We start from the raw sequence: 27,378 nt of genomic DNA, 5'->3' as shown, positions 1-27,378 counted from the left end.
ATTTGTGTTTGTGGTGCAGGTAAAGGCAAAGTGTGATCGTGGAATCAAAGGCAATGAAGAGGAGGATGTTCTAGGGACTTGATTGTATGGTTATCTGGCATTGATAGGTTGCTAGAATTGAGTCTTAGAGCATTGTTAGGATTGCTGGTTGTTTGATTTATGCTGTTTGGGATTAATGCTGGATATTACTTATTTGGTTATTGGACATTGTTTTATTGGTTATTTATTGGTATGTGGTTCCGCTGTTGGATTGTGAATGTGGTTAGGTGGCTAGTGGGTATGAGACCACTAGTTGTAGTTATTTAATTATATTATTATTTATTATTCTTTTATTAAAAAAAAAAAACGGGAAGGGTTGTTTCACTTATGGTCGGACAAGAACTGTATCTTGCCAGAAGGTTTACTGCGAAGCATATGTCAGGTCTAGTGTGGCTAGCCAAGAACATTAATGCTCCTATAGCACTGAGGTAAGGCATTTCAGGACCAAGAATTTCTTCATTGTCCTTCTTAGGAGCAAATGGATCTTTATCCACTTCTACACTTCTCACAACCATTGGGCTAGTCAATGAGTGAGCTTGCTCCATATTAAATCTCTTGAGTACCTTTTCTGTGTATGCCTTTTGATGCACAAGGATCCCATTGTTTATGTACTCAAGCTGCAACCCCAAACAGAATTTTGTCTTGCCTAGGTCTTTCATCTCAAACTCTTTCTTGAGATATCCTACTGTTTGGGCGATTTCCCCAGAGGTTCCAAGGATGTTTAAATCATCCACATATACTGCTATTATTACAAATCCCTTATTCGCGAATTTCTTTATGAATATACAAGGACTGATCGGGTCATTCCTATAACCTTCCTTGGCTAAATATTCACTTAGCCGGTTATACCACATTCGACCACTCTGTCTCAGTCCATAAAGCGATTTGTCTAGCCTTATGCAGTATTGGTCTCTAGAACCCTTCTTATCTTTAAGTTCTATACCCTCTGGTAATCTCATATAAATTTTATTATCCAGTGGACCGTATAGATATGCAGTTACAACATCCATTAACCGCAAATCTAAACTTTCTCTTATGGCCAGACTTATTAGATATCTAAAAGTCATTGCATCCATCACAGGGGAGTATGTCTCCTCATAATCTATGCCAGGTCTTTGAAAGAATCCTTGTGCTACGAGCCTTGTCTTGTACCTAACAATCTCGTTTCTCTCATTTCTCTTTCTTACAAAGACCCATTTGTGTCCAACTGGTTTAATTTCTGGTGTTATCCTTAAGGTCGGACCAAACACACTTCTCTTCTTTAAAGAGTTTAGCTCCACATCAATGGCTTCTTTCCATTTAAGCCAATCTTTGCTTTGTGTACAATCTAGTATAGATGTGGGCTCATGATCCTCATTTATTTCAAGCGCTACCTTGTATGCAAATATATCATCAATGTCGACATCTTTTCGGTTCCATTGTATTCCAGACATTATATAGTTTATCGAGATCTCATTGTTGTCAACTCCTTCAGGCTCTTGAGGTTCAGCGTCCTGAGCCTCATTTGGTGCCGTAGGAGTTTCCGTGACAACGTCTGGCTTTTCTATAATTCCCTTAGCCTCGGTCTGTTTTGCACTCTTTGTTTTCCGAGAATTCTTATCTTTGGAACATAATGGTCTACCCCGTTTCAAACGTGGCATAGACTCTGTAGCAACTTGATTATTGTGTTCCTTGTGAACATCAATACGTACTGGTGCATTACAAGCTGGTATGTACGATTTTATTACTCTCTTTGGGTCAAATGGAATCTGGCAATTTATTAGCTAGCTTTGAAGATGTATAATCTTCTGAACTTCTGCATCACATGCTATAGTTCGAGGATCTTGCCAATTTAAGGATGTTTGATTCCATATTAATTCTTTGACCAGCTTGCTAGTCTCTCTCCACCTAACATAGGGAATTCGGATTCTGTAAACTTACAGTCCGCGTATCTGGCCACAAATAAATCACATGTGGTTGGCTCAAGATACTTTATAATGGTGGGAGACTCATATCCAACGTATATTCCCATTCTTCTTTGAGATCCCATCTTAATGGATGCAGTATAAACGGCACACCCGAATATTGTTTTAGATGGGATATGTCTGGCTAATGACCCGTTGGGAATATCTATTCTCACTAGATGGCCTGATGCGTATAAGTTCTGATGCATGTAAGACCGTGTGTCCCCAAGCCGACACAGAAAGCTTCTCACGCATTAACAATGGTCGAGCTATTAATTGTATTTGTTTAATGAAGGATTCAGCTAATCAGCTAATCCGTTTTGTGTATGAACATGTACCACAGGATGTTCCACACTCACCCCCATGGACATACAGAAATCATTAAACGCTTGGGATGTGAAGTCTTAAGTGGAAAGTCTGGAAAAATGTGCTCTTAATCTTATGATTTGAGCTAATAGCCTAGCAAATGCTAGGTTTCTTGTGGATAACAAGCATATGTGGGACCATCTGGTTGATGTATCTATCATCACCATGAAATATCGAAATGTCCCACATGGTGGGTGTATTGGTCCACATATGTCACCTTGTATCCTTTCCAGACAATTTCTTTGCTGACTTTTACTTGTGATGGTCTTATAATAAGTTTCCCTTGTGCACATGCTACACAAGTGAGATTTTAGGGAAAACTTTTCTTTCTTTGAGGATGTGCCCTTTCGAACTCTTAATTAGTTTACGCATCATGTTTGAACCCGGCTGGCCAAGCCGGTCATGCCATAGAGTGAATTATTTGTTGAATATTTTCTTTCTTTGCTTTGCTAAGTTAGTTTCTATCATGTTGATTTTAGCATGGTATAGACTAGAGGCTAGTGCAGGTATAGTCTCTAGGATCTTCTTTTGTCCTTTCACATTTTCTGTAATGTATAGGAACTCTTTAGATCCTTCACCCTTGGTTTCAATATGATAACCATTTGATCTTATATCTTTTAAAGCTCAATAAGTTTCTCTTAGAGCTGGGTGAGTATAAGGCATCACTTAGTTCAATGTGTGTGCTATTAGGCAACAAAATGTGAGCCTGGCCGTAGCCTTCTATCAAATTTGCTATACCCGCAATTGTACTAACATTAGCATTATATGTCCTCGGCCATTTCTATAAGTAGGACAATAATTTTTTTATGTTTTAATTTAATAAAACAATCATATAAGATAAAATAAATTCATTGAATTTAAATCAAAGTCATTACAAGGAAACTAAATCATAAAAGCATAGAAATTAAATTAATACACCACATGAGTTTAATTATTTTTCTTTAGGCAGTTACAAATCTCATAATCCAATTTAGTCATCATTCTCATGGTTGAAATTTCTTTCACCATCGAGATGAACCAGGTTAGATTTCTGGATTTATTTTCTTTATTTTCAAATTCTCTTAATAGAGATCAACAAGGTGCTGTAGGAGTTCTGCATGTCTTTATCTAATGGTTTTCTATACCATAATTATTATTACAAGTGGACTTGGTCTTTATGTTGCGGTTTAAATAACCCGCGGCCTCTACACCAACCAAGGCCGAAGCCTAATCGGTTTCTATGGCCTTGACCACCATAATTATTTCCTTGGTAAGTCCCACGACCAGGACCAACATGTCCGCGGCCTCCTCGGCTAGCCTGGCCTACTCGACCACCACGTCCTCTACCACCACGGCCACGGCCGTATTGTCTTTCTCTGTGGACGTAGTTGGTCTCATTAGGCTCTTTAGGCTCTTGAGGATTTTTCTTTGTAATGTCAACCTTGTGAGCTTCATTGCACTTTTCATCAATAATATCTCATTGTTTTGCTCATCTAGCATTAAACAAGAGTTTTAGGTCTGCATAGGTTTTAAACCTTTCTCGCAATATTGCTGCTGGAGCACAATGTTATTTGTGTGAAATGTCGAGAATGTCTTCTCCAACAATTCCTTTTCAATGACCTTAGTACCACACAACCTTAGGATTGAGACAATCTTTAAAAGCTCTGAGTTATACTCATCCAGGGATTTGAAGTCCTGGTTCCTTAGGTTTTCCAATCGAATTGAGCCTTTGGTAGGAACACCATCTTTTGGTGTCCATATTTGCTTTTAAGCTCTGTCCAAAGGGTCAATAAGATTATCTATCGTGAGGTACTGGTTTTCTAAGTTCTCAGCAAAATAATCGTTTGATGTCTATATTTTCTTAGTGCAATCATTATAATCAACAATATACTCACATAGGTCCTTTGATTTTAATCCAAAACATGCACCTTATATCATGCGGTTTTTAAGACCGAACCATGTAATTGTTTTAGTCTAGGTCATGCGGTATTTGAGACCAAACCATGCCATGCTTTTACTCATAATTTCGAACTTAGGTCATGCGGTATTTGAGACCGAACCATGCCTTGCCTTTTCTTATAATTTTTGAACTTAGGTCATGCGGTATTTGAGACCGAAACATGCCTTTATTATACTCAATTTTCGTGGCTTTAATTCTTTATGCATGCAAGACAACAAAATCAAATGCATGCAACAATCCTAGATAGTATTTCCTTTTTCTCTTAAGTTTCCTTTTAGTTTAAGATTTACTAAATCCATGTTTTAGGAAATATTTTAGGCTTTAGGATAATTACTATATTTTAATTAGAAACTTATCCTAACCAATATGTTAATTCCGATTTCAAAGTTTTAATTTATAGAAACTTAACAAAGTTTTTTTTTTTTTTTTAATCGGATATACTCTTAGAATATTAAAGTAAATTTACTTAAATTTCAGGATAATGACTTAAGCTTTTGGAAATTATCCTAATTGGTTCTAGACATGTTCATGCTCGAAATTTTATGTTTCCATGGCCGAAAATTCCAGGAAATCTATGTTCAAGCTTGTCTAAGAAATCCTAAGAGTTGATTCATGCAGCCGAGTTTTAAACAACCTTTACAAGATCCGATTTTAATTGCTATGCATGAATGATCCAAGTTTTAATCTCCTAGAACAGTTTGATTTCTATTTCTTAAGAATCTAACAATTTAGTTCTAGGTTCTTATGCAACAATCAATCAAGCAATCAATCCAATTTAAACTTGATATCTTTTGGTGCAATTTAACAAACAATCTATCAATCCTATGCGAATCAGTTTTTAAAGTTTTACAGGATTATAGATCTTAGATTTGTTTGTTGTTTACTTGGATATTTTAGGGTTCCATAGGGTTTATGTATTGATTTCAATTCATAGGTCCTAAGGGAGTTTTAGATCTTATTTACCTTTCACCAATTAGGGTCTGACTGGTTTTGATCTGGGAGTTAAAGACCTCAGATTTCACTCACGAACCTTGACTTTTGATGGACCATGAACCACGAACAGAACCTCAACAGCTTCCCACGAACAGATCTCAAACTGCTCCTTGTACCGCGCACGTCCAGGAACCGCGAACCTCGATCAGGTTTTGAACAAAACTTAATCACGAGCACAGGCTGCTCAAAGTGATCTTCGAACAAGGACTAGTCACAAACAAGAGTTGATTGTGTGCTAGTATGAGCGGTAGGGTTTGGGAAGAACAAAAGAAGAAGGGGCGGCGGTTTTAGGGTTCTTTAGGGTTAGAGGCTATCGTGCTGATAACGTGTTGTAAATTAGAGAGTTTAGGGAGTAAATCTCTTAGGTTATTATTGATAGGAATCGAGGTTACAACATATATATATAGTGTTACAAGTCTTAGAGCTAAAACTGACATACTAATACATAGCCGCATGGGCTTTAGGACATGGCCGATGGGCCTAAGTACAATGGACCGTAACTATAGAGCTAATACACGGGCCGGTCAGATAGAGTCCACTAAGTGTTTTACAACACCCTCCGATTTTTTTAGTTGTTATTCTAGAGTAAAAAAAATTTTTCAATACTTGTTGTTTTAGGGCATATGTTTGGTAAAATTACCAATTTTATTCCAACTATTTTAATGTTTTGACTAATAAAAAAATTAGAAATGTATTAAAAAAAAGTGTATAATAGAATACTAGGGGATACCCGTGCTACAGCACGGGTGTATATTTTTTGTTAGTAATTTGTTTTTGTAATTTTCCTTTTTCATTTATGTACTTAAACTTATTTTCTAAGTTTATATAGTGTTAATTTGGATATAAAAAACATAGTATGTCGGTACTTTGCATAATATAGTTTCTTACGGAAACAGAGACACCGCAATATTGAATAGTAACCTACAACAACAACAACATTAGAGGCAAATCCTGAAGAGAAATAGACTCAGCATTCGACCCAGCATTTAGTAACAAATTTTTAACATGAAGAAAAATAGAGGTGACATGGAAAAGGCTTATACCAAATTTGGAGCAGCCCATCCGAGGGTAGCAGAGAAGATAGTCATGACCTAAGAATAAGCAAGACATAAGCTTTCAAATCTAGTAGAAATTCATTGAAATCTATAGTAAAAATTTCAATGAAACCAATAGTAAAAAAGACTATAAATAACTTACAATCCAAGCCGACAGATAACATGCCAACACAAGTATCCTATCATAACGTCAATCTCCAAGGAAAACGCCATAGCGAGTGACATCGTAAAACTCTTGAATTCATCATTTATAGGAAAAAGGGTAAATGAAATAGACAACAAAGAAATAGTGGAAGGGATAATGATTCAACCTTGATGACTAACATTGTATTTATATAGCAAGACTATTAGCATCAACAATTAGGGTATATTCTAAGAATATATTGCATAATTAATTCGGTAATATAATGTTCACTATTTAAATGTCTTGTTCACAATAATTTAAGGATGGAGTTTTAATAGATTTACGATTTGGAAATTTAATAAATTTCATTCAAATAACAAATTACATTCAAATATGTTTAGAAAATTTTCAAAAGATTGAGATCTTTGCGGTTTGGGAAATCAATTATTGATATATTATGTTAAAGTTTATCGTAGGATTTATATTGATTGATTTAGATTTTTTGTTAAGACTTATAAAATTTAAAGTTTATCGTAGGATTTATATTGATTGATTTAGATATTTTTGTGAAGACTTATAAAATTTCCATTTTAATTAGTTTATTAGTTTCCTAAATTACAGGATCGATCAATATTCTAAGAGATTGATATCTCTTAAATTAAATGATATTCCTATAATCTAATTTGACGTGGGATTGAATCCTATAACTTTAAAGTCCGTAATTGTCGGCCTAGATCAGGTATGGCAATGAAATAAAAGATGAAGTTTTATTTAATTTTTATTCAAAAGATTAATTAAGCGTTCTAAAATCTCGAGAATGGGTTCTTAAATAGAATAGATTTGTAATGATCTGTTTCGGTAATTAAGCAATTATGATAAATTTTCGTAATTAAAATTTATCATAATTGCTTAATTACCGAAACAGATCATTACAAATCTATTCTATTTAAGAACCCATTCTCGAGATTTTAGAACGAATAACTCTGTTTGGGATCTTAATTAACTAATCTTGAATGAAATAATATACTGGATCCGAAAAATATTATTCTCGAGTACAAACAGATCCGCTGGTTATTTTCCTTCTATTCTCGGTTTTTTTAAGGATCTGCGTCCCGACCCGTTTTTTTTAAGTGATCGACCGAGGGCATTTTCGTCATTTATAGAAATCGAAACTATAGGTTAATTAGATTAAATTTTGTGATTCTCTAATCATTTTTAATGAAAAACCTACCAAAACCAAGTTATGGTCCATTTTTACTCTAGAGAATACTTCTGCTTTAATAGTATAGATTGATCTATTTTCTTAATTTGGATGCAATCTATAAAACGACAAGAAAAAAAAACTGTTGTACAACTTAACGCAACATTGTATCTGAAATTAGAAACAGAAGAGCAACTGAAAAACTATTTAGACAACAGATTAGATGGGGTGGGTTTGAAACTAGAGCTGGAGGCCATTCTCATAACCAAGGGACAGTAATCATAAAAACGTTTTTTCAATAATTGTAAAAGCAAGTGCAGGCCTACGATACGACCTTGGATAATCTAAAATATATCAATATGTTATAAACTAATCAATTAATAACTTAATATAGAAAGTCATTGTTTATTTTTAAATTACTGTTAAGGAACCCGCGAGCAAAAGGTTGACTTGAGTTGAGACGAGTAGATCTTGATCGGACGACGAAGAAGGCAGACAAAAGCTAAACCCATTTTCCAAAGAAATCAGATAAATTGTTGTGAATGCAACAGCTAAGGGGTACTCTCGCTTCCCTCTCCTTTCTACATTTTCTGATTTTCTACGCCTTTTCAAATTGATTGCCCATTTTCAAATTGATTGATAAATCTTTGCTCTGCGCTCTTCACTAATTTAGTTATCTCAGACCTAAACATTGCTGGGCTTCCTACGCAACTATTATCATGGTCCAAAATTGGAACTTACATAATTATATAGTATGCTGCTGTTACATTATACAAGCTCTATAATGCCTTCTTTTATATCATATTCCAGATATGGCTTCCGCTCAATTACGCCAAGCTGCTAAGGATGAGAAGTTGTGTAAGATGATAGTGGAAACAATGGGTGGTGATGATCCTCAGAGAGTCGTACTGGCTGGGAAATCTGGAATCGGTAAGACGCGGCTGGCAAGGAATGTGGGTAAGTATGCAACAGAAGAAGGCATGTGCTACCTCACCCTCTGGTTGAACCTCAACGAGAAGTTTGAAGATGAAATGTCGCTTTATGAGAACATAGCTTTCCAACTTGATGTGTATGTTACGGATGATAACAGGGAGAAGGACAAGAAAGACTTTCTAAAGGATTTGAAGCATAAGATAATTTTGGAGCTCAAGGACAAGAAGAAGAAACACACTTCATCATATGAAATGGTGCCGTATCTTCTGTTGATACTTGATGACGAAGGAAACAAGACCAGTGAAGACACAGTGATGAACGATTTGGGTCTGGAGAGTTTTCTTGAAGATTACAAACCTCTAAAAATTCTTCTTACAAGAAGAGTAGGTGTCGAAAACACTACAAAGCATAGTATGGAAATTGAGGCCGGTAACATGGAAGAGCCACATGATACAAGGGAATGTAAGTTCCATACCACGGATCTGTCACAAACTTTACTATGCACCCTCACTGAGTCTAACATGCATGATTTATTTGCATCGCTTACCATTCATGAGGGGAATTTGCTTGAGTCTCTTGAGAAAGCGTGGAAAAGTGATGAGCCATTGATACATTCTGTGGTGCGAAAAAGCAGTAATTTGCCTGCTGCAATCGTTGTGCTAGCCAAGTCCTTAAGCTGCATCGCTCATCAGAACTCTTTTAAGAGCCTATCTCCAAAACAAGAGAAGGTTTTAAAGAAAATTTTATCACCCTGTGAGCCAGCCAACTCAGTTTCAAGATGTAATCCAATTCTGCAACTTGCTTATCAGCTGCTGGAAACCGATGATACATTGAAGAATGCCATCGTTGATTGTTTTTGGCATAGCTTTGACTGTTTTAAGCATTGCGGCTGTATTCATTACAATGAACTGATCACACACTGGATACTTGAAGGCTACTTTGATCCCGTTCAATCTGTTAAGAAGGCTTTTAAGGATGGTCACGATATCTTGTTAGAGCTTATAAACCGCGGTCTTCTGAAGATTCAAGAGGATGATATGGTTGTACCAGAGATGGCAATGAGCGATTTAATAGATCTTCGGCATCATGGGTTCTTGGGGAGATCCCGGCTCCAGTTGGCTAGGACTTATGGTGGTGACAAGAAAAAAGGTCTCGGGGAAATAACCCAGATAGATGATATGATAAAAACAGCACAAGCAAATAAACAAGAATATATTTATACAATTCTGGTGGGTGGAAACCGTCTGCGTCGAGCAACACCAAAAGAGTTCTTTGAGCAGCCGCAGATGAAGAATCTTGAAGTACTTGGTCTTTTTTATCCCACATTGGAACATTTTATCCAGTCTTTAGGAGAACTCAAGCAACTCAGAGCTCTGGTCATCAGGGACTATGATCTACTGCCAAGTATAGAGGAGCTTAAGGGTCTACGAAGGTTAGAGGTTCTTGAAGTTTCTGGTGCTAGCTCTGTGGAAACTATCTTTGATGACTTCTTTGAAGCATTGCCCGAACTTCAAAGTCTGAACCTCTCTGGACTTCGGATCATATCTTCACCTTCCAGCATTTCTCAACTGAAGAATCTCCATACTCTCATCCTTAGAGACTGTCTTGTATTGGAAGATTTGCCAGACATACAGCATTTAGATAGGCTCGAGGTTGTCGACATCCGTGGTGCACGCAAGCTAAGAACTTGCTTTGAAAAAAACACAAGCAAAAACCAAACCTTTTCTCGTCTTCAGCGGCTTGTGCTCCTTGATTTATCAGAGAGCAAGCTAAAACGACTACCAATATTTCATGACACTGCGGTTGCTGCCAATCTTAGCTCCTTAACGCGGCTCTCATTGTACAACTGTAGCAATTTAGTAGAACTGCCCAATCTTCGAACCCTATCAGGTCTCCAGATTCTCGATCTTTCTAGTATGACCAGCTTGGTGGAAATTGCGGCAGTATGCTTCGAGCAGAAAGAGGAACTAAAAATTCTTAATATGTCAGGCACAAGTTTTACCAAACTTCCGTCCACCATCTCCGGTCTATCCAACCTCAGACAACTCCTCCTGAGAAACTGCTCCAATCTAGAAACTCTACCAAACATCAGCGGACTCAAGAGCCTTGAAGTCTTCGATGTTTCTGGGTGCACTAAGTTGCATACAATTGAGGGATCCTTTAAGTACATGTCTTACCTGCAGGAAGTTAATCTCTCTGGCACCAGAATAGAAACCTTAATAGAGTTGCCAGAGAAGAGCAGTATCAGTTGTTCAAAGCTAGTTGTTCTGGCAGATTCAAGAAGATTAATTCATGAGACTTGGAGACAGGTAAAGGAAGCCGTAACAAATGAGATTTATGAGAGTCTACGCTCTCATGATGTGGTCGACAGAATCCATGAAATCTCAAGAAAGGAGGAGGGAACTGTAGGTGAACTAAGGGCCTTTGGTTGTCCTGAAAAGAAAGGTCGCCACAAGGAACTTTTTTACCAAGGTCATACATTCATGAATGTCTATCGGAACATCATACCATTTGTTGATGCCAATAGTTGTCAAGAAGTTCTAGAGATTCAAGGATCCAATTGCGTAGATCAAGACAAGGAAACCTTAGCTAAAGTTGAGTTTGTGGCTATTGTGGACAATACAGCGGCAAGTCTCTCATCAGTATTTAATGATTTGAAGTCAGTGAAAGGTTGTTGGCTGGAGATGTGCGCGGATATAGAAATCCTTTTCACTGGAGTAGATGAAGAACGTCTCGGAAACCTGGAGACTTTGTCAATTACGAATTTTCGACTGTTGGAGAGTATCTGCTGCAGCAGCTTCAATAATCTGAAGAATCTAAGTCTGGACTGTTGCCCGCATATTAAAACGATATTCCCTGCATCCGCGCTTCCCACCAGCCTGGAAGTCCTGAAACTAAAATTTTGTGAGAAGCTGGAGAAAGTGTTTGAACAAGAAGTAGAAGTGCCGAATTTACACACATTGTGCCTTTACGATTTACCTGTGCTATCTGCTATCAATGCTATGCTGCCTAATCTAAAGACATACAATAAAGAAAAATGCCCGAAGCTGGAAACTTCAAAGTGGTCCGGTGAGTCCAATGTTATGCATACCACTACTCTACAATGTGTTTTCTGATCTTCAGCTCTCTTGTTCGAGTTGCTGATGTTAAGATTGCAAGTACATAACAATCTTTCGCCAATTTTTGTGGTTGCTCCTGTTTACAGGACTTGGAAGCGGTCTAGTGCAAGGAGGATATGAAAAACCACAGGGAAGTCGAAGCAGCATCTAGCTACTGAGTATTCTGTCCCTGGATCCTTTCCCTAATATCTACTTTGTATGTGTGTGTGCGAATAATGGACATGAATTTGACTGTTTTCTCGCTGGACTCCCAAGGGATCTGTTTAAAGATACTCTTAATTTTTTTGGAATCATTGCTACTAGTTATTTTAAATAATGCAGAGGGCTATGTTCTCTGTCGTTTCCTCGTTCCTTAACTTAAATAAAATAAGACCAAAAGACCAGCGGTTTATTTGTAGGAAAAGACCACAAACTTCAGATCTAGTATAAAACAAAGAAAACCCTTCACACATCCCAAGAGAGGCTTGGGTAAAAAGTCAAAAGCAAAGAAGCACTCCACAGAGCAAACAAGTTTTCCAGAAAAAAAACGATCTGATCAGGAAACATAGGAGAAATGGTGGAAGTGATTCCCAAACAAATCAAAGATGCTTGGGACACATGGAATATTAGGGGAATGATAATCCTCAGTCTCTCGCTTCAGATAATTCTCATTTTCTTTGCCCCCCTCAGAAAACGAACGCCCAACAAGTTCCTGATCCTGCTCTTGTGGTCCTCGTATCTCTTGGCAGATTTGTCTGCGAATTTTGCGGTTGCATTGATTGCCAAGAACCAAGGTAAAGACCCTAAACCCGATGATCCTCCTGAAGACAAGAAGCTCGTAGCCTTGTGGGCACCTTTCTTGCTCTTACACCTTGGTGGGCCAGACACCATCACTGCGTTTTCCCTCGAAGACAATGCCCTCTGGAATAGACATTTTCTTGGGCTAGTCTTTCAGGCACTTGCAGGTGTCTATGTGGTTATCCAGTCTCTACCCAATGTGCTTTGGGTGGTAATACTGTTGCTGTTCATTGCTGGGACTTCTAAGTATTTGGAACGGACAATTGCGTTGTACCTTGCTAGTTCAGACAAGTACAGGAACTTGATGTTGGATGCATCCAATTCAGCGTTTGACTACACCGTGCAAGCAAATAACCTAGATATGGACTCGATACTTGCTTCTGAGATGTATATGAAGGAGCATCATGGACAAGCGAACTCTCTGAAGCTAAAGCATCCAGATAAAGAGTTAACCGACCTTCAGATTCTTCAATTTGCTTTCTTGTTCTTCAATAACTTTACGAGTCTTATGGTCAATAATATATTTAGCTTGGAGATGCGTGATAAGAGCAAGGCCTTCTTCAGTGCATTGCAACTACAGGAAGAAGCTTTGAGCATTATAGAAGCCGAGCTCGAGTTTATCTATGAAGGATTGTACACAAAGGGTGCGGTTCTTCATAGTTCTTTAGGAATCGTGATCAGAGTCATATCAGTGGGATCCCTTGTGGCAGCCTTCACTATTTACCACGACAGACACAATAAGATTCAAGAATTTCAGAAAGCCGACATTATAATCACCTACACGTTGTTCGCTGTTGGAATAGCTCTGGAGTTTATATTTGTGTACATGTTTATGCTTTCTGACGGGGCAATAGCCGCCCTCTCAAAGTTTAAGGATGATTCCGACGAGATGTCTTCATTAAAAGACCGCATGCTCGAGTGGATCCTTGGTCTCAAGAGAAAGTGGAAGGGGAAAATTAGTCGTGAGGAGGAGGTGTTTAACACACCATTTCTACACAGAAGATGGACCGGAAACATCACAATGTTCAACTTCCTTACATACTCCATGAACGCAGATACAGAAAGGATCCACAACCCCAGGGGTAGAACGTGCCAGTATTTATGGAAGATAGCACTTTCCCCTTTCAGGTACGTTTTCTCCATCATGCAGGCTTGGTCAGGTAGCATTGCCATATGGTTTTGTGATCTTCACCGGTATATTATCCACCACGTGATCATTCTACCACCAGGAGAAAATCAAGTTACTCGTTCTATGATCAACATCTTCAAGACATTTGTTGAGTTTTGGCTCAGTACTGTACCTTACTTTCTCGCGTTTCCTGTTACCTGCGTCATTAACTTCCTAGGCATCAGGGAACTGTTCCATGAGATAAGACTACGAAGATCTCTACACCACGAACCCTTGAAAAAAAACCTATGGTCTTTCATATATTCAGAGCTGAAAATCAGATCACAGAATCAAGACAGCCAGGAGAGTGCCACAACAAAAGCCTCGGCCAGGAGAGATTGGGCGTCAAGCCATACCCAGATTCAGATAGCAGATCATGAAATGCTGCTACGTTACATAACAGATGTTGATTATGACCATAGTCTTTTGATTTGGCACATAGCCACCGAGCTCTGTTACCAAGAGGAAGATTCCGCCGAAAAAAACTGTGATAAGATGAAGCGAGAGATCAGCAAAATCATCTCAGACTACATGATGTATCTCTTGATGATGCAGCCAAAGCTGATGTCAGATGTATCTGGCATAGGAAATATAAGATTTAGAGACACATTGGCGGAGGCTGATAGATTCTTCACGAAGAAAGGTATCAGAAACAGTAGAGACGTGAATTTAGGTAGCAAGAAAATTCTTTCAGTAGATACCAGCATAGAACCAAGTGATGTCAAAGGAAATCATTGCAAATCGGTGTTATTTGAGGCAAGTTCAGTGGCCAAAGAACTTCTGAAACTGGAGGAGGATTTTGGAAAAGACAAATGGGAGGTACTTAGCAAGGTGTGGTTGGAGTTCCTAATGCACGCAGCATCCCATAGTGACGGTACAACACGTTTAGAGCTTCTTAGCAAAGGTGGGGAGTTTATCAACTTCGTTTGGCTACTAATGGCTCACTTTGGCTTAGGGGATTGATAAGCTAAGTTCAAGAATGGCGATTCAGAGCCACAACTTGAGGTGTGTGTCTCAAAATATGCTTATGTTTTAATACTTTTGTGTGTTTCGACTATGAAATAAGCTTCACAACCTAATCGTATGCAAAAACCTAACATTGAAAGCAATCTGATATATATATATATATATATATATATATATATATTCTCATGAGCATCATCTTAGCACCTATTATTACTCAACAGAACTCACTACCAAACGAAACGAAAGATGAAATTCTCAGATCAAAGAAGCAAATTAGATTCGTGTTACATACCTAATTTTTAGATTCCTTGTTGTAACCCAGTCTCGATTGATCAACCTTGGCCATAACTGGAAAACAAAACACGAAAATTACAATTTCTTCGAATCAGAAAACATCAAAATTCGCCAATAATCGAGTACAAACCGAAAAATCTCTCACCTCTTTCGACATTTTCGTCATTTTCCTCGCTCTTCCGATCGGAAAATCCTCCTCCTTAATTTCCCGACGACGACGAAGATGGTACCCCCACTCGATAATCTTCTTCTTCGTCTTTGTTCAAAAAGTTCAAAATTAATGTTAACAAAAAAAAATTGGACCGGGATGAAACAGATGCATACCGAACCGGATTAAACCGGTATTAAGCAATTGGGCTTACTTTGAGAAAATCAAAGATTCTAAAGGTGAAGAAGAAGAACCTTATCCCATCTCTCCCACTCGAAAACAGAGCAGAGAACGGAAGAGAAACACAAAAAAAAATTCGGATGCTTCTCTCTGTCTAAATCTCGTTAAGAGTTTGGCTTCGTGGTTCATGTCTGGTTTGATACAATGGCTTCTGTACCATGTTCTTTCAAGCTCTCTGCTCATCCCAGATCTTCTTCCAAGGTAATCTTCTCTCTCTTATCTCTTTCAATATGTCTCTCTGTAGTGTACATCATTGATGCTGTGTCAACTCGTTTCTTTTCCTCTTTGTATCGATCATTCTCTGGCTTTCAATCTCTTGGTACTTAAGATTATACTATAGTCTTGAATTTATCCTTATTAAATTGCTTCCATTTGCGCAGCGTGATGGAAACTATAAACAGTGTAGTCTAGTAGAGAGACCTAAAGAAACGAAGAGTCAAGTTCCTAAGTCCATTACTTGCATCAACCGCTTGGAGATATCGCGTATAGCGCCATTACAGGCAACCATGAATAGCCCCAGAGGCTTTGGACGTCCTCCTAAGAAAACCAAGAAGGCTAAAAAGCAGAAACCCGGAAACCAAAGTGATGATGAAGACGACGACGACGACGAAGAAGACGAGGATGATGATGATGATTATGATTATGAAGATGAACGTGAGAGAGGTGTGATTCCAGAGATAGTGACCAACAGAATGATTAGCAGAATGGGATTCACTGTGGGTTTACCACTCTTCGTTGGTCTTCTCTTCTTCCCTTTCTTTTACTATCTCAAAGTTGGTTTGAAAATTGATGTTCCCACATGGGTTCCCTTTATTGTTTCCTTCGTCTTCTTTGGTACGGCATTAGCTGGTGTGAGCTATGGGATCGTGTCTTCGAGCTGGGATCCGTTGAGAGAAGGATCCTTATTAGGCTGGAACGAAGCTAAGAAGAACTGGCCTGTCTTTTGGCAATCCTTTTGGAATTCCTCAAGCAAGAAATAGACATAGGCACAATAGCTCTTTTGGCCTTGTCTTCAAGGGTTTTGTGATTTACTTATTACAATCTGATGTAAATTTTTAGCAGAAATGTTTTGGGGTTATTGTCTCTATCAGAGGAAAATGAATGTCTCTTTGCATTTTCCTTCAACGACTCTACAGCTACCAACATCAATATATCACCAATCAAAGAAAGTAAAGAACCACACGAAATAGTCCCAAATCGAACTTTATTGCAAACCACAATGTTATTGTCACGCTCACGTAATTACAAACCATCACACGACCGGAATTAAGAAAAGAAAATAAAAGCGGAACGAACCAGCAACGCCGGAGAAACACACGACCACTGTAAAAGAAAAGGAGACACTTCACGGTTTGTTTTTTCATGAAATGGAGACTCAGGGATAAACACCAGAGTATATAGATTATAAGACATAGTTTATAAAGTAAAATATTTGCTCAGACGAGGCTTGCTTGAGATTATTGGTTTAGGGGTCATCCAGCGACTTTCCTAGAGTAGGCATTGGTGGTGGTTTGTGTTGGTCTAAGGAACATGTCACGTGTTTCTCCTACCCAACCTGCCTTCATCGAAGGTGGTTTCAGCTGTTGATGCTGTCCAACCACGGACACAGAGTGTCTGCGAGATCCAGTTCCTCCAATAGTCATGTTTGCGAGTTTATCAGCAGCCTCTGATACACTACGAGTGAACCGGTTCTTGTTCAATGCTGCTGCTGCATTATCTCCAAATGTATGGATTTGTTTTGTTAGATGAAGTAAAATAACCAGTGTGCGTGTTAAAAGAAAAAGGGTGGCCCAAAGGTTTTACTTACGAGGACTCTTTTTCCCAGGTGGTCTGTATTTGGAGTCTCTGACAGAACTTCTCACAGGTTTAGTGTTTCTCGTCCCATCTTGATTAGCCATATCAAGTTTCCGCTGGACACCACTGCCAAAAGCAGCATGCGACTTTGGACTAGCATAGCTATTGAATGCATAGCTATTGAATGGCTTAGCATTGGCAAGCGACACCGGCTGTCTTTTAACTGATTGGTGCTCAAATGATACTCTTGGCCCGACTAGAACGGAACCATAAATAAAATTTAGTTTGCAACAATCTCAAAACAGATTTAATAATCCACACCCTGAAATTTGCAGTCAACAAACTAAGAAATTACCAGGCGGAGGAGTTCTAACAACAGATGGCTTGGGACGAAGAGATGGTGGGGCATAAAAGCAACTCTGCCACAAGAGAACACAGTTAGATCGGGAGATATAAAAGTCCTAGCATATCAGGTCCAATCAAAAACTCTCATGGCGTACCTTGAAAAATGGGTGCTGCAGCGCCTCTGCAGCAGTTGGTCTGCTGCATGGATCCCACGAGCAAAGCCGCTGAATGATCAAGTTAAAAGGTGGAGATTAGTGTCTTGAGAATAAAAGAAATACATTCTTGGAATCATAGAGAAACCCCTTTTAAGAGTTGTTATTATACCTCGATAAGATTAACTGCATCTTCGCTAGCAGATGGCATCAAGCTTGAAAGAGGTACACCAGGAATCTGTAAGATGACAACCGTTATTCTCTGATACAAATACTAGCAAGGCTCAAGACACAATTTTTCAAGCTCGAGCATGTACCTGAGGGAATTGATAGTTTATGGTTTTAGCAAGATTAAGTCCTTCCAACCAGGTCTTCTCAGTTGGGCTGCCTATGACACTGCAGATTTTGTAGATTTCATCTGCTTCACTGCAAGGATGATACAACAACATTATCACTTGTTTATTACATTTAATTTTACAATATTTCTAATCAGAAAGATACAAATAAATCAACGCAAATTTACCTAGCCCCGGGAAATATTGGGCGAAGAGACAACAACTCAGCCATAATAGCTCCCATCGCCCACATATCTGAACAAAAAATCAATTGCCAAATTAATAAGCACTAGAATGCAATGATTGAAGATAGTTTTGTTTTTGTTTTTCGCAATACTAACCAACTTTTGATGTGTATACATATGACTGTAGGAGTACTTCAGGGGCCCTATACCTATTATTAGAACAGAGACATAAGGGTCAGTAAGGTAGCACTGATGAAGAATCTAACAAAATATTAGGGTCAAGAACTACAAATATACAGAAGTAAAGCGAATCTTACCAACGTGTAGAAACATACTCGGTAAAAGGTGGACTCGAATTAACCTCTCGTGCCAAGCCAAAATCAGCAATCTTAATGATATCTTTCGAGACTAATAGATTTTCTGCAATAACACAATATAGATTTTCAGTGACAAACTACTTACCCATGATTGTTAAAAAGACTAAGTGATTAAAATCAAAGCAGTAAATCTTCAGACAGGTGTTTGAGGCTTCAAGGATATCAATTACCTGGCTTAAGATCGCGGTGGAAGTAACCACGCTGATGCATGTAAGAAAGGCCCTGGAAGACTTGAAAGCACCAATTTCTGATATCAGCTTCTGCAAAAAGCTTCTGTCGATCCTTCATCAGCTGGTAAAGATTGCACTCCTGATCAAGTAAGAATGACATACGTTCAGTGCAATGAATAAAAGTGTCAGAAAAATATCCAACTACAAGCAGAAAAGAAGTATACCATGTACTCAAAGACAAAGTATAGGATATCATTCTCCCGGATGACTTCCTTCAGCTTCACGATGTTTGGATGATTCATTCTCCTGAGCGACTAATATCACGAATAAGTAGTATTAAGTTCCAGTAAACAAGACCAAACAAAAAAAAAGAGATTATCTCAACAAAGGCAAATCACTACCTTCACTTCTCTCAAATTAATACATTCGTCCCATGAGTAGTACTTCTTTTTCATTTTCTTGATTGCGACCTGCTCATAGAAAACTTCAGTTAGTTTGAATTTTAAGCACAGAACATTCTACAGGCATATATAGCTCCAAAAGAAAGCAACTTACAACTTCACCAGTCTGCTTATTGATAGCTCGCCAAACACTACCAAAAGTTCCATCACCAACCTCCTTAATTAACTTGTATCTATAAAATACAAAAAGAATTGACAAGCAAACTCGTAAGCAAAAAGTGAAGGGGCCAGATGCCAAAGTGATTTAGATATTAAAAGAAATTTAACTTACCTGTCCATCGTTTTTCCAGTAAAGTAAAATAGGCTCTTTATTTTATGTATGTAAAGAACTTCTGAAAGATTTATATAGCATTAATCTTCCAGTCGTTCGTAGTAAGGACTGAACACCAAGGCAGTAAAATCAATGATTCTCCAGCAGGGTAGACTGACCGTTATTTACTTTGAACATAAATGGGTTGACCATGAAGGAAAGAGAAAGACAGCAAGAGAAGAGAAAAACACATACTGAGAACTCAAAGACGCAAAGGAACCAAAAAGATAGAATGTGTAGGCTAAAAGGAAGGATCCTATGCTCACAACATCTCACTCAGGGGTTCAGATTAAAGGAAACGACATATCTAAACTTGAAAAAGAAAACGAAATAACTTTCTTCAACCAGCGCCCATAAGCATAAGATATGGAAGAGGGGGCTAATAAAGGGGATTCTCTAGGACTATGCGAAAGAAGATTTTGCAGACTTCAGTCCTGCAATATAACAAAAAAAAGCCAAACATAAAATTATTCCGTCTTTAGGGCTGGGTTGGTATGTTTGACAATCTTAAATCTTGTCTACAAGTGTCTTTCTCTGATGATGTCATACAAGACTTGAGTTTTCATTGTTTACTAACAATTTTTTTCCTTTCTGAATTTTCCTAATTTTTAATAGCAGTTTTACAATTTCTCAAATTTCCTTGTTTAAAGGTGAAAAAAAAAACATTTTGATGAAATCTAATAATCTATAAACAGCTCCAATTGGGATAACCTACCAAAGCATATCACGCACTCAAAGTTCCAATAACTGCAACAATCTAAGGAGGGAAGCATCGTGTAAAAAAAAAAAAACAAAAGTCTCAACAGCTTCAATAGAAAAGCCATACCTATCACTCAGAAATATGCCTCACGCCTTCCGTAAAAGATCATAGAAGAAGGTATGACCACTAAGTGCAGTTAACGAAAGAGCCAACAAGGAAATCTGAACGAACAAGAAACCGCCAATCGAGCGCTTCTTGGAATGAGAAAAGCCGATAGTGGTAGCAACTTGGCCAGACGAAAACTTGCTCCATATCTCAAAAGATGCAAATCCACTTATAAAGAAGCCTGATAGAACCTGTAGCAATTACAAAAAAATATAAGCAATCCAAAGATAAAAAGCACAAGAAACCTGAGAAAACAAAACCATCCAAAAACCAAGCAAGCAAGGGGTAGGCTAACAAATAGACTCAACTTACATTACATATCAATTACCAGTAAAATTCATCATCGTTGATGAAACCTCAAACACCTACCAGATGAGAGATCAAAGCTCACAACATCTAAACATTACAGATCTGAAAAATAAAATATCCAATTCGAGGATATATATCAATCAATACAAACAGAAATGAATCAATCAATACCTAACGTAACCCTAAAATTTCAATTAAATGATCAAACACACATCAAATCCAAATCCCACACGCACGATTACACAAATACCAAAAGAATTAAATCAAAACCAAAATTAGATCCAATCTGATAAAAAAACAAGAAACCTCATGGAGATCTGCGAGATAGATATATATACCTCAGAGCCAACGGGCATAACCACCGTCGCAGACGACGGGAAGAGACGGAATCCAGAGCTTCTCTAACCTCTTTACCTTTCAATTTTTTTATTTGCGATACGAGTCCAACAAATATCAATCTCTCTCCTCTTCTTCTCTCTCCCTTGCCTTTTTTCTATGTGCGGTTCTCTCGTGATGACCCAAAAAAAAAAAAAAAAAAAAACCCTACAATTTATATTCCCCAAGGCCAAAGCAGCTAAAGAAGAAAGAGAATATTTTTATCGCTTTGGTTCGATCGACCTCATTGATGATATGATCTTCTGGTCGTGTCGCGTTGGAAAAAAAAAACTGCTTTAATCCTCTGTGTCTCACTTTTATTATGTTACAGTGTTCTTTTAATATATAACCGTCGGATTATCACGTGGTGATGTCATTCGTTTTATTGTAGACCGTGAGATTTAAGTATGAGGATTTTTAACGTATCTTTACGTGGCCGCCTCTTTATTCTTGCCTTCCACGATGTAGCTGATTCACACAGTTCTTATTTTTGTCTCTTGACTTTTCTTTTGGTAGTAGTATTATAAATCATGATTCACGAGGGGGTTACTAAATTTGTAAATAAATTTACCGAAATTGTTGTTTGTCAATATTAATGTAATCTATAGTGTTTGTTAAGCGCTAATCATGACGATGAAAGGCGGGTTTTTGGAATTGTAGATTATGTTTCATATCTTAAAAAGATTGCAAGATGCTCAAATCTATATATGGATGATAAGGTTCGAATTAAGTCATTCAATTTCGATGGATGTCAGGAATCAAAAGTATACATAATTTGATAGACTGACTCTTTTCACCTAAAAAGCTCCAATATGCGACGAATGCCTGAGATTGTTGCATTTTTAGAGGGAAAGAAATTCAAGTTGTTTGGATAACAAAAAGGTTTAAAGAAGTTCAAAGTTTTTTTTCCCTCTGTACAACTTTAACGTGTTCCATAGTTTTCTAGGGGAAATTGCGAATTTTGAATATTTAAGGAGACTGTTTACTTTTTATTTTATTTTTTAATTTTGTTATCTCATTTTCATGGATTAAAATATATTTCATATTTCTTTTATATAAAAATACTGTATGTTTTAAGCATATTTTTTTTGTTCCTGGCTTCCTGCAATCAGATTTAGAATTTGTTTATCATATACGATTTGGAATTTTCCACCTAACAAACACGAATAGATTTACTTTTCAATTATTTTATTTTATGGTCCATCATAAAGTTTGCTCGCCATCCGTGATCCGTATATATATGACTGTTGAAAAACACTAATATTTTATTTAGCATAAAGGAAACGAAGAGAAAATTTTATAATCGCTAAATCTAAAATGGACCACCAACACATTAACGTGTAAAACAATACAAGAAGATCTCAAATCATTATACCTAACATTCGAGAAATCTCGAACATCACCGTTTTTAGTAAAACTTAAAACTTACAATTTAAAAAATTAAAAGAAATATATAATTCTCACCAAGCATATACTACTAAAAAGAACATATAACCGAAAATTGATAAATATGCTGGGATAATAAAAATGAATTGGCAGATTTCAACAGCTTTCTTGGCTTTGAAGCAACACAAAGAACCTATGCTTGTTGTTGTTGAGACTTTGTTCTCAAGAAACCCTCCGGACATTTAAAAAAAAAAAGCTTAAAGCTTAAGCTTTAGTTTTGTCCTATGTATTTTTAATTATTTTGTTTCTGAATTTGCGTTAGATGAATACCACAGCTTCTTCTGGCAAATCAAGACCTTCTCATTCGCTGATTCAGACTCTGTCTGTTCCTTACGGCAACTCCATCTCAGTTCTTTACCAACTGATGCTATCGTATCTGCAAAGTAGCTTGATTCGCGTATAATCGCATACCCACTAGGACGTAAGATCCTATCCATTTCCAGCATTACATATTTCATATCACACCTGCCCAAAACCAAACCATTAATTATCAAATCATGAATGAATGAGTTTTCAAAGACCTAAGCTGTGAGATCTCTGTTCTATCATTACCTCTGACTTTCAGATGTAAACAGCCCATCTACGTGAAGAAGATCGTAAGTTCTTGGATACGTCGAAAAAGCTTCACACCTATAATAAAACAACATACAAATTATGTATGTGACCTCAAGTGTTTGAAAGTAGAAAGATTAGGTTTTGGTGAATTTACCAGTCATGATAGGTTCCGATCAACCCACGATCAAAGACAACGGGAAGTGTATTCGCAGCGTAAGAAGAGACAACGTTCATAACCCACAAAGGATCATCGACCAGAGCAGCAGCCAAACCTCCATAAGCAGTGTTCATATCCATCACATTACGAATCTTATCAGTGCCAAGCGAGGGTAACAGCTTCTTGTAATGCTTGGCCCTTGTTTTCCATTTGCTATCATCGTGCTTAAACAGGCCACCATTTCCTCCAGGAACAGCAGACATTCTTTCAGGAGTTGTGTGCAATCTTTCTGGCCACTTGGCAGTAGATCCCAAATCTGTCCTCTTAAGCTTAGGGCTTGGAACCACAACACAAGGGCGTAACGGTGTATACCAAGCAGAATCTGGCTCAAGGCTGTCGTCACATTTTGGTGGGTATGCATCAGGGTCGTTAGACAGCTTGTTATAGCATATATTGTCTGAAGATTTTTGCCAGACTGCGATATCGTCTTTCTTGGCATACATTTTGAAGCACATTGAAGATAACAATTCTTGCAGCTTCTCGTAATTTGACCTCTGCTCTTCAATGGTTGTGTCCCAACCTTTCCAACGGTTTTCATAGTTGACTGGTGGACCAGATAAGACCCAGAAGCCACCAGGTCTTAGGATACGGTGAACCTCCAAAAGATAAACTCCACCTGATAGAGTAGGAAATAGACGAAGGTTATTACAAGAGTTTCAATTAAAAAAGCTCACATAGCAATTCAATTGATCAAAGACAGTAAAATTACCGAATTCTGTCCATGGAATAAGGCATCTTGAGCAATGAGCCATATCGAATGAATTTGAAGGGAAAGGGAGACGTTGAGTGGAAATGATGCCGAGAATTGCAGGAATTCCACGTTCTAGAGCAAACTGTACTTGAGCTTCGTGATTATCTCTCGGGGCAAGTGATACCGTGAGGATACCGCGGTCCAACAAATCACCTCCCCAGCTTGCAACCTTGAAAACAGATGAAGATTAATGGAGCTGAAGGGGAGAACATCTAATCCAATATTTGCCAAAGTTAAAATCCAGAAATATATTTAACTTACCCCACAACCAGTGTCAATGGCGGTGCGTATAGTTCCATCCTTCATTTCAGGGATCAAATCTTGCATCAAATCAACATAAGCACTAACTCCATGTGGAAACATTGTACCTCCACCGGGAAAAATGAACTTTTCACCCTCTTTCCTTAGCCAGTTCTGGTTAGATTTCTGCTTGTTAATCCAATCATATGGCACATTCCTGAAATCAAATCACCAACTTACTTCAATTAACCGAGGACAGGAGAGAGATCTAGAGATACAAATAATTAAGAGATGCAATTATCAGGTTGAGAAAAAGGGACAAATATTTACCTGTACCAACATTCGTCTTTGCTCTTAGGCCATCTTATTGGTGGCTTATAACCATTAGGAGGAGGAACCAGACACTGCTTTCTATCAAACACAGGAGGACAATGTCGCTCCATGAAAGTAAGCCTGTGAGTACCATACTTCTTCCATTTCTGAACAAGCAAAACGAAATAAAAAAAACATTAGCTAAAATGATTTCCAGATTCAAAGAACTCACACACCCCCAAAAATGGTTAAAACTAGAGTGTACCCTTGGATCCGTGCAGGGAGTGTAATCTTGGAAGTCACTGCTACATTCAGAGAAAGAAACTGCAGATTTGACTTGAGGAGAGTCCTCAACATCCAAGGAAGAAGACTCGGCTTTGACAACATCATTAACTTCGACATTGTTCTTCCCACAATATAACCCACCAAGATAGAACGAAAGGCCACATAACAGAATCAGTAAAAGAGTCTTGGGCAAGACCCTTGAACCTCCTCTCTCAGCTTTCTCATATTTCTCATCTTTATACTTCATTGTTTCTTTTTTTGGTACTAAATTACAAACCCTTGTTTCAGAAGATTAAAACACCTGCAACAACAAATCAACCAATACATAAAAGCCAAAACATTCATCAGATTGGATCAATACATGACTAAGGACAAGAGCAACAAACAAGCTTCTGACAATAATTAAAAAAGGTAAACAAAATGATGGGCCAGTACTGTTATTTGACAAATGAGAATTTTTTTAAAAAAAATTGAGGAAACAAAGGACGAGATCTGAAAGGAACAAAGAAGCAGAGTTGCCGACAAAAAAAGATTGTTGCTTTAATGGATCTCACATGGGTGTTTGGGACCCAAGAATTCGATTCACTCAGTCTCGACCGCCGTAACATAACATGTTCTCTCACACAAACTCGAGAGAGAGAGAAATAAACAAATTGAATCAATGGGAACAAATTACATACACAATAAATGAAAACACATGAATGAGTTTCTATTTAAAGTCTTATTCACTTTCGCATTTAAAAAGTCTCTGAAAGAAACAAATCTGTACCAATTAAAAGAACCTTGCAGAGAGAGTCAGAGACAGCTAAAAAGCATAAAAAGGTCGGACGCAAAAAAAAAAAAAAAAAGTGTAAAAGATGAAGAAGAAGAATTAGGCATTAAATCCATTACTTGGCAGATACGGAATCGTCTTTAATGTTTTTTGGTTTTTACACACATAACAACAATTTCACCAAAAAAAAATTATGAAAATGAATCAAATACAGAAACGAAGAGATTGTAACGATAAATCTGGAATTGTTCAGTACTGGACAAAAAAAATACACATACAAGGCGAGCAAAAACAAAATGAATCTGGAATTCAAAAACTACATTATAACTCTAACACAATTGAATCGATGCGTTAATTGATTAAGCTATAATTTTGTTCATACGGAAGCAAAATGCTTATATAATCAGCGAACAATGACGAAACAGAAACAGAGAGCGAAATTACGAAATCCAGATCTGAGTTTTTTTACCCAGAATTCGTCGAGTTTGATGAAGAAAAAACACAAATCAAAACAAAAAAAACTCGATATGTACGTATATATAATATGAATTGAGAGAGAGAGACGAAACGAACGTGTAAAATTACCCTAGATTCGTTTCGGGTAAAGCGTCCTCTGATTCTGGGTTACGAAAGCGCGATTTCCGAAATTACGATACGAATAGTCTCCTCGATGTTCGGGAGGGTGGAGAATATATTTTTCTTCCGGTGACCGAGAGAGACTTTTGGATTCTCTGTGACGACCCTTTTTAGAATTGGAATTGAGAAATGAAAAAAATAGAAATGGAGGAGAATGAGAGAGAGAGAGATAATAAGAGAATTGCAGAGAAGCTAACGTTAACATATATAAGCTTCCTTCCTTCCTTCCTTGTTGCAAATTGGCTGTAAATTAGTGTACATTATTATTTATTTCTTTTTTCTTCTTTCACACAAAAAGAAAAAATTATATATATTATTATTATTATTTTCTTTTACTTTTTTTTTCCTCTATCTCTCTCTCGTTCGTTTTCAATCTTTGTCAATCTTTTTGTGACTATTATTTTCACATAATTTTCACTATTCTTTTTTTTTGTTTTTATTTAATTATTTATATTGAATGTTGATTAGAAAACAAAGAACAAGACAGATAATAGAGTCACACACTCACTTGTTGTTTGTTATATTGATAATAATGATGTGATTGAATCGTTTTCACTAAGCAAAAGATATTTATTATTTTCCAGTAGATAATAATAAGATGAGGAATTTTAATGATTTGGATTATATTTAAAATTGAACTAAAAATAATACTAATACACTCCACAAAAGAGAGTGTTGCTTAAACACAAAATAAGTAAAATGATTAGAAGAAGAAGAAGAAAAAAAAATCCAAAATAGTACTCCCTCTATCTCACAAAGATTGAAGTTTAGGATTTTACACACATATTAAAACAGAGAGAATATATGATTTATTTTTCTAATACTTTTTCACTTTCCCACCTTCCCACTTTTACACTCCATACACTCTACAGCATCAGTAATCATTAAAACAAAAATTTATTAAAAATATTCAAAACATCAATCTTGTTGGAACAAAGAAAATTCTCTAAAACTTCAATATTTGTGAGACAGAGGGAGTAGTATGAAAATCTATAATTCTTTAGATCCTCTTCTAGGAAAATGGAAATGATTATTATAGATTTTACACAATTCCCCGGAATTATAGGTTTGTTTTTACCAAAAAGTATCAACTTGTTTTTTCCTTTTACTAAAGTCACCAATCGTTTTTTTTTTTTTTTAGGATTCTTCTAATTTTAGTTTTATTTCAGTTACAAATAAGT

At 37.2% G+C, this 27,378-nt stretch overlaps 5 protein-coding genes across 22 annotated transcripts; 3 read left to right on the top strand and 2 right to left on the bottom strand.

Annotated features, from left to right (window-relative positions):
* The first annotated feature begins 8,047 nt into the window (after positions 1 to 8,047).
* Positions 8,048 to 12,051, top strand: LOC104731658 (putative disease resistance protein At5g45510). The gene is made up of 3 exons (XM_010451100.3): positions 8,048 to 8,218; positions 8,471 to 11,662; positions 11,799 to 12,051. Exons 1-3 carry the CDS (start codon positions 8,203 to 8,205, stop codon positions 11,861 to 11,863), a joined length of 3,273 nt encoding a protein of 1,090 aa, XP_010449402.1. The 5' UTR covers positions 8,048 to 8,202; the 3' UTR covers positions 11,864 to 12,051.
* LOC104731659 (uncharacterized) lies at positions 12,049 to 14,733 on the top strand. Its single transcript, XM_010451102.3, has one exon. The coding sequence runs from the start codon at positions 12,266 to 12,268 to the stop codon at positions 14,618 to 14,620; it is 2,355 nt and encodes a 784-aa protein (XP_010449404.1). The 5' UTR covers positions 12,049 to 12,265; the 3' UTR covers positions 14,621 to 14,733.
* Positions 14,734 to 15,033: 300 nt separating this feature from the next.
* Positions 15,034 to 16,430, top strand: LOC147930484 (protein PAM68, chloroplastic-like). 2 transcript variants are annotated; one of them, XM_087478687.1, is made up of 3 exons: positions 15,292 to 15,506; positions 15,686 to 16,021; positions 16,152 to 16,430. In XM_087478687.1, the coding sequence occupies exons 1-3, from the start codon at positions 15,450 to 15,452 to the stop codon at positions 16,158 to 16,160; spliced, it is 402 nt and encodes a 133-aa protein (XP_087334813.1). In that variant the 5' UTR covers positions 15,292 to 15,449; the 3' UTR covers positions 16,161 to 16,430. The 2 variants fall into 2 exon arrangements, with proteins under 2 accessions (XP_087334812.1, XP_087334813.1); XM_087478686.1 differs by having other exon boundaries at positions 15,034 to 15,506; positions 15,686 to 16,430.
* A 62-nt stretch (positions 16,431 to 16,492) lies between these two features.
* Positions 16,493 to 21,482, bottom strand: LOC104731656 (cyclin-dependent kinase F-4). Of its 15 annotated transcripts, none has more exons than XM_087478678.1 (17): positions 20,947 to 21,337; positions 20,612 to 20,710; positions 20,261 to 20,490; positions 19,396 to 19,868; positions 19,219 to 19,297; positions 19,065 to 19,133; positions 18,888 to 18,977; positions 18,664 to 18,802; positions 18,434 to 18,536; positions 18,273 to 18,325; positions 18,120 to 18,186; positions 17,914 to 18,022; positions 17,769 to 17,834; positions 17,600 to 17,668; positions 17,455 to 17,518; positions 17,113 to 17,355; positions 16,493 to 17,013 (listed from the first exon to the last, which is right to left on the bottom strand). In XM_087478678.1, the coding sequence occupies exons 4-17, from the start codon at positions 19,401 to 19,403 to the stop codon at positions 16,778 to 16,780; spliced, it is 1,395 nt and encodes a 464-aa protein (XP_087334804.1). In that variant the 5' UTR covers positions 19,404 to 19,868; positions 20,261 to 20,490; positions 20,612 to 20,710; positions 20,947 to 21,337; the 3' UTR covers positions 16,493 to 16,777. The 15 variants fall into 15 exon arrangements, with proteins under 15 accessions (XP_087334804.1, XP_087334803.1, XP_019089351.2 ...); XM_087478677.1 differs by having other exon boundaries at positions 20,628 to 20,710; XM_019233806.2 differs by having other exon boundaries at positions 16,493 to 17,022; positions 20,947 to 21,298.
* A 796-nt stretch (positions 21,483 to 22,278) lies between these two features.
* Positions 22,279 to 26,558, bottom strand: LOC104731654 (putative methyltransferase PMT21). 3 transcript variants are annotated; one of them, XM_010451094.3, is made up of 8 exons: positions 26,135 to 26,558; positions 24,770 to 25,090; positions 24,523 to 24,671; positions 24,214 to 24,409; positions 23,911 to 24,121; positions 23,139 to 23,817; positions 22,982 to 23,059; positions 22,279 to 22,894 (listed from the first exon to the last, which is right to left on the bottom strand). In XM_010451094.3, the coding sequence occupies exons 2-8, from the start codon at positions 25,034 to 25,036 to the stop codon at positions 22,666 to 22,668; spliced, it is 1,809 nt and encodes a 602-aa protein (XP_010449396.1). In that variant the 5' UTR covers positions 25,037 to 25,090; positions 26,135 to 26,558; the 3' UTR covers positions 22,279 to 22,665. The 3 variants fall into 3 exon arrangements, with proteins under 3 accessions (XP_010449396.1, XP_010449394.1, XP_087334802.1); XM_010451092.3 differs by having other exon boundaries at positions 26,147 to 26,558; XM_087478676.1 differs by having other exon boundaries at positions 25,344 to 26,368.
* Between the last annotated feature and the right edge of the window lie 820 nt (positions 26,559 to 27,378).

Source organism: Camelina sativa, chromosome 12 (assembly GCF_030686135.1).
Source record: "Camelina sativa cultivar CO46 ecotype springtype chromosome 12, ASM3068613v1".
Classification (NCBI taxonomy): Eukaryota; Viridiplantae; Streptophyta; class Magnoliopsida; order Brassicales; family Brassicaceae; genus Camelina; species Camelina sativa.
Note: the sequence above shows the minus strand (reverse complement) of the source record. Positions and strands in the feature narration are given on the sequence as shown.